The 12,789-nt window shown below is 30.6% G+C and overlaps 1 protein-coding gene across 7 annotated transcripts in view; it reads right to left on the reverse strand.

The window, feature by feature from the left end:
• The window catches only part of LOC124533658 (RNA binding protein fox-1 homolog 3), a 75,768-nt gene that overhangs the window by 36,569 nt on the left and 26,410 nt on the right, over positions 1 to 12,789 (reverse strand). For 4 of the 7 annotated variants that reach the window (XM_047109072.1, XM_047109075.1, XM_047109076.1 and 1 more), the window contains exon 1: positions 3,684 to 3,995. The exons of 1 other annotated variant lie outside the window; for it this stretch is intronic. In XM_047109072.1, the coding sequence (XP_046965028.1) occupies positions 3,684 to 3,695 (12 nt within the window). In that variant the 5' untranslated portion in view covers positions 3,696 to 3,995. Of the gene's footprint in view, positions 1 to 3,683; positions 3,997 to 12,789 lie in introns of those variants that run through there. 2 more of the 7 variants (XM_047109071.1, XM_047109073.1) reach the window with 2 other exon arrangements.

Below are 12,789 nucleotides of genomic sequence, written 5' to 3' on the forward strand. Positions count from 1 at the left end.
GAAAATATGGTATGATATATCGTGGCGTATTAAAAAGCGAGACTCAGTTAGAAAGTGCATGTAATAGAGGGACATTAGAGCTCAACGTACGTTGAACAGTGTAATTGAAGACTCGTACGACGTCACCACGCACCGGTAATATGCAAGCAACAAGACGTGATTACTCGATTTGTTCGGCCCCTATAAAGATATTGCAGAACACTGTGCCACTTTTATATAATAACGTACCTAGTGGCGTCTACTATATCTCGTTTTAAAAATATTTTGTCTCTTATGGAACAGTACTGTTGTATATAATATACAAGCTTAATAAACAAAAACATATTAATAAACTCATTGACATTGCCTCGATGGTAAGTGACCTTGTGTAAAATAAACACAATATAGCAATATAATATTTACCTGCATAACAAATGTGAATGTTTGTTTTTAGAAATAAAAAAATTAAATAGTTTGGAGAACGAAAACAAAATACGGTGTAACGATAATATCACGACTTCACATTACTACCTATTGAAGAAACAAAACAAAACTTTAAGATTTATAAATAATTGTTAGTGTACGTTTATAAATAACAGCCCGAGTTGTAGTTATGTTATTTGTAACCTACACTTATGGGATTCGACAAAAGCCTAGCGAGCCCCAAATCTCTTCTCAGAAATCTATTTAACAATAGCTACCTGTAAGAACTACAAAAATGAACGGTTCCTGGGCAGGTAGCCGGATGAACTGAAGTTATCGCGTCCGTGAACCCAAAATACGAACAAAGGGCGTTATGAGAATAATTTGTCGGTATTACAGGCTGCATCATGTTCACCTTGAAGTAGTGAACCAGTTCCTGTAATCTCCTCAAGCATTTTTTCGTATTGTTATCTAAACTTATCAATAATTTGAAGCCAAATTTCAATTGCTTTTTATGTCTGAGCGAATAACAATAACGAGAAGCAGCCTCAATACGATTTATTCAAGTTTATGAAACCATTGATAAATTAATCTATGCTTTGAGCTCAGGCTATTAAGTATATCTCAAGTTAGGAAAAGTTGGGATATATATTTTGAACTATTTATATTGTACTGTCAAAAATCAACATTGAAAGTTTAATTGAAATATAAATGATGAAATATTTTATTTAAATGCAGTTAAAATTGCCTACAGATTCAATACGTTTAATTATATACAATTTATAAAAACTATTGATTAGATTTATAAAGCTAAATGTTGAGTAATTAATTAAAATATGAATATGTATTTCGCTTGTTGCGCTTTTTTTATATATTTAAATCATTTTCTTTATTACAATTTTTTTTGGTGGACTGCTAAAGTACATACATAATCTACTATATACTTAAGCACTTAAAATAAATTCTTAACGCTGATTTATTTAATAACATTATATCACAAAGATACAAATTTGACAATAATAAAATCACAAAATCTATTGAATACGATAGATCTTAATTAGTTTATTGCTTTTTATCATAATATTAATAATGTACATATTATATAATCGGTAAATGTAGATCTTTTTACATTGTGAATTGCGTCTGATAACATTTACAATCGACGTCACAATATTGAACGACTCGTGATACCCCGCTCGTTAGATCACATACGTTAATATGGAATTAAACCGTAAGTGTTACACTGGTTTCCCACGCTGCGTCTTTTTCAGAAATAATTGAAACCCGGGTCGTTGCAGGTGCGAGGGATGCGATCGCGAATATGCGGGTTGTAGTACAATCATATGTGTTTTCATACATACTAGACTGAGATGAATTAACAGAAATAAGACCGTACAGAGCCGGTGTAATTTAGCTTCAATATGAGCAAAATTAACGTCGTAAAGATCACCGGTGCGTAAGCATGGAGCACAATCGTCTGTCGTTAGCCACAAAAACGAGAAAAGTTAAAAACCGGCTTAAAATTGTTGCAGATATTAGCATCAAGCATATACACTAAACTGTTGAACTGCATCGCTAATATCGCGCGGCATAGATTACGTTCTAATAACTTTTATATTGCAAAATATTTATTTACGTATATAAGGGAATGAGAAGTTTTTTGTATAACCACGATCATTAATTATAAATTTAACAAAAGTAATGTTCTATCCATTATTGGCATGGATGTGTATTGTATCATATTTAAAATTTGATTTAATTGCCGTAATTAATATAGTAGTTTTACGCATTCCGTCGCTAGATAAAATCTTTAATACATGCCTACCTACATCTAATTAAATTCTATAACAAATAAGTTATCAGTTAATTTAAGATTTTGTGTTCGTTTTGATTCAAAAATTAACAGCTGAATTATATTAAATGGCAGTTATTTGAGGATCAAAGATAACGCATAAATATAAGAATGTCAAATAACCAAAAATAATGTTTTTTGGCAAAGGAGCGCTGTGCCAGACATTCGTGAGTGGAGAGTCGAGACATTGTATATAACATGCATGACATTTACTTTATTTCGAAAATATTGGGACAAAGCACATTGAATATACTGCTTTGTTTTTCTTATTATTATTATGTCCGTGTATAATAATTAATCAGACGATAAATATGATTCAGTAAACAACTATAACGTGATATATATAATCGAATAATCTATAACCATTTCATATATAAATAGTTGATAGCAAAAAAAAAATTGTGGTACTGTTCCATTAATCTTTATATTATTATTTTTTTTAATAAATATAGATCAAACTATGTAATATTTTCGTATTCAAATTCCTTTACCACATATTTTTCATCTAATATCTAATAATCATAACAACACTGATTATTCCCATGTATAGGGTGATATTTTCATCCTCTGAACTGTTCAAACAGCTTGCGAGGGGCGACGGAGATAAAAATACCGCATGCGCTAAATAAACGAAAATTACAATGCATTTCGGATCCTCGATTTCTGTTCATTACATTTTAAGTTACTTTTTTTATTTAACGCCCAGTTTTGCTATATTTATACGATTTGGTAGGTACCTGGATCCTAGTTTTATTATTACATTGCGTCTCTTTTACCCATGCAAAAATATCCATGTATAGAAAGAAACAGCAATAACAAATTCATTCACGGTTCAATGTCACAACAATGGATTGGATCGTTTAGTTATTTACTTAAAACAAGCTCCTTTTTAAATCAATGAACAATATTTATTTAAGCTTGGTTTCAATTACCGACTAGCTATTCTCGTTAAGAACAAACGAAAGTAACTTTAATATATTTATAGTTAAATACAAAGTGATAAATTAACAATATAAATAAAGAATTGTCGCCATTGAATGAAAACGACTATACATTTTACAATGCTATTGTGTGTATTTATGTAGTCGTAGTGGCTTGGTAGTAATATCTATAGCAAGTCTGCAACAACTTCACTCCATACGATCGTGAGTCGTCTATTGTTTTATTAAAAAAATTGCTAGCTACCCGTACCGGCTATGAGAACAATTAACACCTTAAATTGATTTTATACAGCAATTTACACAAAATAATACCTTCACTTTGTAAGCAAGTCACGTCCGTGAGTAACGCCATGCGTCAAAATATATTTTTAACAATATAATAGTTAAATAAAGATTTGGTTTTGTAAATTTAAATATGATTTTTTAACTATCTCCGTTAAACAACACAGGCTCGGCTCAAGTTTATTCGAATAGATCAAAATACTTACAGGATAGTACATCCCCTGCGGCGGCAAAAAAAAGGCCCCTGAACCCCACAGCTTGCCGTTTATATTTACTTTGTGTTTCACAAAAATACACTCAACGAACGCCACTCGACTGGGCGTTAACTTCACACCACAACTTTTATAAACTCGAGGTAATCATGAGTATTAAATATATTAACAGTGAAATATGAACAATTTGTAAATTTTTAGGTTATGTAGATATAGCGCGGAGGAACGCGCTATAGCACTGAAAGCGGTTGACGTCGATGTGCAACAACGAACAGGCGCGCGTGGCGGCGACTTAACGAACCCATGCGAACCGCCATCTGTGAGAAAGAGATGAGACGATATTCCGAATGAGTTCGGATGTTTAACTGCGAATAGGCCATCTTATTCTAACATGTTAAACACAACTGCTCTATTCGGTGCTTTAACTTAGTTGAATTAAAGGGAGCTAAGAGAGTAATAATTTTTACTGACAACATAACTGTTTTATGTATCTAGCGCTAATACCTATAATCACAAAAGTCTTTGAACAGGCCCTTTTTTTTAATGAAATTTTACTTAACTTTAATTTAAACATATCATACACATTTGTTAAACACGAACATAATTATGAAATTAAAACTGATTCCTCGATCTTAATCCAAAAAAGCGTGGAATTGTTTACAATTTTTATAGAGAAAAGAGCGAGAGGCTCAGCAAACTAAGCTCTCCTTTGTATGTCCTTGTCGTATAGCCGAGAGTTCTTCGGATCAATGAATCGCTCCCGGGCCCCCCAGTCCCAGCGTCATCCCAACTTGTGTGCTCTGCGCTCCCTATTATTTTGTACCAATTTAGTTCCACACAAGCATATTTTAATGCAAAATATATTCTTAAAACGGTATACATCGAAAATATCTTTTAAATTCATTCGGGTAGATAAGTGAGTAAATGCAATTAATTCGTAGTATTTACTTTAAATAGTAAAGTGTGTAATCTTCTTAACTTTTCCTGTAGGTATACCTAGTGAAAATAAATAGAAAAAGGTACTGAAATTCTCAAAACCATGTCCGTCGTCTTTTTTATTGTTTCTATAATGTATATTATATTAAATATGTAAATGAATAAGAAGCCATTTATTAATTAACCAATTCATTATAAATATTCTAGTGAATTTTTAATAATACGTATATTTTAAATAACATTTTTAAGCTCTGTATAATCTATTGAAAAATGAAATATAGGTATATCGTATGTTCAAAAACAAAATAGTAACACATGATAAAACGTATGCTGAATGATTGCACACATCTGTTAGTTTCAGAGTTTAGTAATACAGATGGTTACTTTTCAAATCCATTTGGAGGGATAACATCCACAAATCCAGTTCAATTTTTTTTGTGGGATAAAGAACTACGGACGATGAAAGTTAGATATACGAGAACACATAGAAATTCAACATAACATATATTTATAAAACATTTACAGTTATTGCATTATAGATACACAGATACGTAATGGCCATGAAACGTTAGAATCGTAAAGAAACACAAATGATTCTAAAGTTTCCTAATACTGCAATCTACTAACTAGAGTATACATTTTATGTTTCCATAAAAATAAACTTCATAAGCAGTACTTTAGAAAATATTTAAAGCACCAAAATGCTCACGCTGTTTGTTGATTCAAAGATTATGCCAAAATTTTAATTTTCTTTAGTTTTTCTATAATGTAATTACAAATGTGCCTCATTGTATATAAGGAAAGATGATTTCGAGTGGTGGATTTATGGTAAAAAGTAAGTTTTCATGTATTTTCAAATCATAAAAAAATCAAAACTGACTTCACTGAATTCATCTCGTATGAGGAATGAGGTTGAGATGTAATGAGGTAGTATATATTATTTTTTTTTATTTTAAACATTAGTAAATAAACATTACACATGTCTAGTTGAAAACTATTGGGCTTCATCAACGCTCAATCATATCAGCTAGTTGTTGACAGTTAAAATACCTACTCTCGCACGTTTCACGAGGCGTTTCGTAATTATTATAAATTGTGATTACATTGGAAACCAGAGTTATAGGTTTCAAGAGCGATCGAAAAATTTCGACTAATCCTCTTCAATAAATGATTTACTAGATACACTTTGTAAGAGTAGTACTAGGCCGAGGAGTTTGTAGGTAACAGGCGTCGTCTATCCCACTTGGTTAGGGTGGCTCTTTTAAAAAATACAAACATCGTTAGATATTCAGATATAAATAAGTCACCGCCTTTGTACAAAATGGTTTGCAATAAATAAAGAGGAACAAAATTGAAAATAACGATTGACCGTTTTTTGAACTAAAGCACCCTAGTGGCTCGAAGGCAGAAAAAAAGGAGAATTATGTATTTCTACTTGTTCTTCGGTTGTAAACAAATAATAAATATTCCGGTGATCCTTATCGTAGGTTTTTGACTAGCCCCTATATTTATTGAAGAATATTATCAAATGAAAAAAAGATTTTAAAATCCTGTTAAAATCCAACTCAGGAAATTAGATATTCAAACTAAAAAACAACAACTACATAGGTCTACAACTTTCGTCATATTAATAAGTATAATTATTAATGATTATGAATAAATTTTTCGTTACAAAGAATATTAAAATATATAAATAAATATTTTAGCTAATTTCAACGATCTTTCGACATTCGCGCATTTGTGTATTGGGCGCCATCTAGTAGTGCACAGTGTAAAGTATATCACACCGCACTCTAGTGTATTATAAACGATTTATAGTGCTATAATACGTATTATCTTCATAGTTTACTATGGTTTCCGGTAGATATCGGCACTTGTTCGCAATATTTCACAAATGTATTGAGGAATAAGTTTAATATTAGGTACTTAATAGTCTATAAAAATAATTTTATTACAATATACTACTTACCCATATACAACCATTTATATAATCCCAGTCTTGATACCACTCAATCAATAAAAGATACTTAGCTTTCATAATGTCGATTATTTATTTAAGCCCGAAAAAAAATACATCTCTTATTTGTAATGCCTATACTTAGCAGTTATTTTTTTAGTCAAAGTTTTTTAGCCGGTGTGTTCTAATTTTAAAATTCAAAAAATTTAATACGTCATTGGTTGTTTTTTTTAATCGGTGTTTGAGGCGAAGTCATTAAACTTAAAAACCTTAAATATAATAATGTATGACTATATATACATACTCTTTGAGATTAATTTATTTAAAATGCCAGATATGTTGTTAACATTCAAAGTATTTCTTTAAGAAAAACAGTTGTTTTATTTTTAAATTAATCGAATCTTTTAAATAAATTTTAAGTTAAATATCTAAATGTGTATCTAGTCTGGTAATATCTATATCTAGTTAAAAGTTCGACTTGGTGCTAGACCAAACAAATGAACCGAATTTGATGAAATTTATTATTAAGCAAACTCAAGGAAAGAAATAGGATACTTTGTATGTATATCAATTGAAGACGCCCTAGAATGCGAGGGAAGCTGCCGGCTAATACTTGTACTACTTGTTACAATGTTGATTTGTTGTGTTAAGATAAAAGTTTAATACGACTACTATTTATTCATTTAAGCCATTGTTACTGAGCTTGAATATATTAAAGGTATATTAAATGAGTTACAAAATGCAAATGCGCGAGTGGCCTAAATACACATTGCTATCTATGCTTACCGCTCCGTCTACGAAATTAAAGGCTTCGCTTGTAAACTTTTAATAATGTTAACCTGTTCCATTTTCCTTTTATATTTGATAGCTGATCATATGCCGGTAGGCGTTGTTGACATGCAAGGTTAGGTTTCGGCCTTAGTATCATCTACGTACTATACATAGGTGACGAACGAGATGCATTAAATTTATGTAAACTACGTGAACTACAGTCTGTTCATTTCCCATAGTTGGACTAAGGTTTCCTTTTGTCTTGAGAAGGTTTGCAAGTGCTTCAATATAGGATCAATTGATTGACGTTTCTCTGAGGTTGTATTCGCAATCTTCATTTAATGTTCTAACTACTAGGTCAACTCTGTATATAGCAAGTATGTTATAAAATAATAACTAAAATTAAAGTAAGCACCCACAGCAAGTTTTAAGTGTTTTTGTTTTTTGGATGGGCATATATGAAAGAAACAGCTTTTTAACTCACAAAGAATCTCATTACTGTTGCTATTTTGTATGTTCTCGTATAAACTGAGTATCGAAAAAAAGTATGGAATTAAAGGTGGTTGAGATGGTGGAATTGTTTTAACACTATCGTATTTATTGCACAAGTAAGGCATTGTTTAAGTCGTCAATAATGCAGTTAATATCAATTAAAATTCTGGTAAACTTCTTATAAATATTTTTCTAAAATAATCAAAATAAATTTTTAGTCTGTAGAAACTTGTCTATAATCAGTTACATATTGATCGTACATTAATTTAGTCAGCTAGAGCAATCTCTGGATAAATTACATCAACCCACTATCAATATTATAATCGTATGTATATGCATAAATGTACTATAGCTGTTTATAGCTAAGGATTATAATTATATCTTATAAAACATCATCAAAGCTCCAATAAGCCATGCACCACAATCCTAGAGTATCATAAAAGAAAATATAATCCCTTTGAGTAGTGTATTATAAAACGAACGCGATGTAAAAAAATCAATTTCGCATTTTACTCCCGTAGTAACAACGTTCATCTACTTTTTATCCATTGTTTTTGTAATGTAAAGAAACTGGTGAAACGAATTGAATGAATACTTCATCAGGTATTCATTATGCAAATATGCGTCGGATATTGGTTCCGAGTCAATATCATCATTTGTCTTTTTGTATAAAAAATATTATATTATATAAATTATTATAACGATCTGCGAGGCAGAGTAAATACTTAAAGGTAAATAGTCAGATTCATGCAGTTCACATATATAGAATACTCTGGTCATATCACAATGTATTTTTTGATTCAATTTGAATTTCTTCTACCCAAAGCTTTCTTCTGTTTTAATAATACTTTTATAATGTTTAATAATTCGTCCAAATAAAATATTATAGAAATAGTAAAACTAACGATTAATGTAGAATGTTGTACCTGCATCTTAGCTATGTAGCTCATTAATTCGTATGAAAAGGCTAAGTATTAATGTAATATTTTTGTTTTGTTTTTGTATTTAATCTTCCACGATGTATAAATTCTTATTAATTTTGTCGAAGACAGCCAAAATTTCACCTGCATATCATGATGTAAACATAAACATGTATTATGTGTATTATGGATAAATTATTTATGTTTTATGACAACATATATTATACACTTTTATTACAATGTTAATCCAAACGCTGCCTAAGGTGTGATCGAGGTCAGGCGTGACCTATCTCTCTGACTGATGTACTTTTCACTTTATCTTTAAATTTATTTTTATAGAACAATGACGTATGTCTGTGCATAACATATTGATGTAACTTAATTAATAAATATATATGAACTATTATATCATTATTCAAGATTTACGTTATAAAAACGTTTAATTTCTAACAAAAAAGGGAAAAAACATCCACAACACTCTATAGACTGCGTCGAAAAGTCAACTTTAGGTGATGCATGATGCACTTCATCAGATATAAATAGCGAGTGTAAAAAGATACAGAAGTTGCGCCGGAATAATTACGCGAGTAAAAATAATGAGTATAAGTAAATGTAGATTATTTTACAAGTAGATTCGACTTTTTATAATTGTTTTGAGGAAATCATTTAAATTAATTAATTTAACAATTTATATTAAACTTATGGTTAAATAATCACGTTTGTTTCAAAAGTAAACTCGTTATTATATATATTTTTAAATCGTTGTTATAAATTATTAATTACTTGTTCTTGTATGTAAGTAGCTGGGAACATTTAGTTTTTTTTATTTTTTGCAGTATTTTTCATATATTTCCATGCCCTTCGAAAGCGTTTGATATACGGTCATTCTGTTTCACTCTACCTATTCCGCCCACAATTCCGCTAGCGTGGGAGGGGTGAGGCGTTAGGAGTACCTCAGACAATGTATATGCAAAATTTCATGATTACCGGTTAAGTAGTTATAAATAGAAACCGTTACAAACAAACCTTCTACATATAACAAGTCTTTTACATATTAGGTATAATGTGGTAGGGGTAGCGAATCGCATAATATTGAAAGTAATGTGCTTTCGTGTGAAATGAGTAATTATCAATTATATCATAGCGTAGTATTTACATTTTATGAGCAGAATATATAATCGAATAATATTAAGATAGTATCTTAAGGTCGATGCCCTTTCTTAAGTGTAGGTACGCTGTTTTTATACAGCGAAACGATATTAGGTGAATATTATTTCAAAAATGTTGCAACACACGGTAAGTCTCAACAACATTGAATCCCGGCTTAGATGAGAGTCGGCGTGTAGCACTGGATGTTTACAATCTCGTCTATGACGGCGGCTACACTTTTAACGCCAAGTGCTTTCATGAGTGCAGGTCATATTAAGTACAAACTCTTAAACACAATTTAATTTTATATAAAATATTTAACTTGTAAAGTTAAAGAGTCCTATCGAAACTTACTAGTATTATAAAAGAAAAGTTTTGTTTGTATTTAAAATGTTATACTCATTCATTTAACTCATGTAGAATTTAAACATGATGCTTATATATTTGTGACAAATTGTGCCATATTGTATGTATCCTGGTGAGCGTAAATTGATTCCGTATATTATACCTGAGTGATACTTGAACAAAAACTACTACTGAATCCTTGTAAAATGTAGTTTCAGCGGTATTGTAGGCTGAATACATTTGTCAGCACCACGATGCTCATTTAGTAGGTTGTAGGTTGATGGTTCGAAGAGTCGTAGAAGTAATGATTTCATCCATAATAGGTGTGCGTGGAGTACCTTTAACTTATTTTTAGTTCTATAACTTAGCAACATAAGACTATCCATGAAAATATATTCATATCTGGTAAAATATTATTGACATACCTAGTAAACGTGTTTTGTAGTTTTTCTTTGATGCTTTTTGAAACGCGGGTCGAGATTTCATTATTTTAAAAATAATCAACAAAAAAATGTAAGAAAAAAGCCGGTTGTATGATATTTTCGCCTTTGAGTGATTTCTGACCGAGGAAAGAGGGTGGAAGCGCTTGGCATGGACTTAATATGATTCATTAAAATATTTACGTATATTTTAAAGAAATAATTTCGTTAAAACACTAATTGCTCCCGGTTCAGATGGGTAGGTCGATAATAAATGTTGAAAGAGCGCTTTTCGTTATTATCTCTCGGCTTTAATCTCAAAGAAGCTTTTATAATTATGCAGGTTTGGATAAAACTTATAAAAAGATATACTAATTTGATAATGTGATTTATCTAACCAATTTTTTTTCTTTTACTTCTTAATTTTTGAATCATCATCTAACAGAATGGTTTTAAATGCTATACTGTCCGGTTCGGAATATGATTGATCCTACTAAGAAGATCCATTAAGAAACTCAGTAATAACTCAAAAATTTGACATATACTTATATGTAAAATAAAATAAAAGGATTATAGACGGGGTAAAAAATTAAAAGAAGGGAATTTTACAATTACGAGGACTACAGGAGTAAAATGAAAGTTTTATTATGCGTAAAAGTATATGATCCACTACAGCAAACACATCATAAAAGGTATATGATATTCTTCGATATATATATTATTTAGATATTGTATAAAAAAATATACCAATATACATCTTATTATTCTGGTCGATAATATATTATATATCTAATATAAGTATTCATTTACAAAACAATGTCCTTGGATTCAGTTCTTCATAATTTTGATTTTCAAAATATTATTAAGTATTGACAAACTCTATCTCTAATTCAATAAATATATGTTCATTACATAAACATGTCATTTGTTTGGGTTAGGTATATCTACATATACCTACCTGTATTTATTATTATAAAATAGTTTTGTTGAACCGGCCGTGAGAACGCATTAACTATACGTTTTATCTTTTGGAACGGAAAAGCCAGGTCACGCAGGGTAGAACAGTGTACAAAATTTTGTGGTTTGGCCGATCGTTGCGGAGTCGAAAACATTAAGTATTCGCCGAACCGACCACTTATGTCACAGCCGTAACCCGGACCTCGTATAAATCGTTTTAATATTAATAGGTTCATATCTACTTTTCATTATAAAAAAAAATATTTTATTTGAATTATTAGTCACAATATGGATAGAGCTTTAAGCGGTTACTGCTTATAACGTAAAATTACGTATTCTCCTTTAACGTGCATTAATTAATATTACGTACGTATTCTATGGAATCAATAATTACTCAAAAGCACAAGTGACCACAGGCTTACACAAAATATAATTTATGATTGATTCGATTCGATGATGATTCGATTTTACTATTAATGGTTTCAACTAATTTAAAGCTTTTAACTGTGCAAGCTGTGCAAGGGTTTTGTATTGATTGAAATAATATGCTCTTTATACGCGCAAAGCTTAATCCAGCTGAGCGGAAAGACATGAGTGTCGATGTTTTTAGGTCGTTGTTGTCGAATTCCCATTTTTCAACAACTGCTCTTGGGACGCAAGGAAACGTAGAAGCATTAATGCCGTAACTATTTCATGAGTGGAAAGTAAATATGTATAAAACTACTCTCTTACAAACATAGATTTATAAAATAATAAAAATAATTATCCGTTTCATGATACCATGTTTAATACTCTTGCTAATTTCGAGTTTTATATTCCTTTTCATAATTTATAGGCAGTTAAATAAGTAATGCCTTAACGTTTACGAGACTGAACTTTGGAAGTCTACTTAATGAATATAATAATTGAATTACGTCGGGCGATAATATTTTTATTAAAAATAAAAGCTTTGCATATAATAAAAACGTTTATCCGTGAAATCCTATTAGGGCATCGGCTCCAATATCGAAATGTGGTGAACATGATTGTGCTACAAAAATTAATTGCTACAGCGTAGCCTTATCCGACGGTAAATGACCAACTGATTGTGCTCGGACGTGACTCGGGTGGATAACGAAGATCACAGAAGGTCACTATGTTTTTCAACAAAATTT

The sequence above is a fragment of the Vanessa cardui genome, chromosome 11 (assembly GCF_905220365.1).
Source record: "Vanessa cardui chromosome 11, ilVanCard2.1, whole genome shotgun sequence".
Taxonomy (NCBI): Eukaryota; Metazoa; Arthropoda; class Insecta; order Lepidoptera; family Nymphalidae; genus Vanessa; species Vanessa cardui.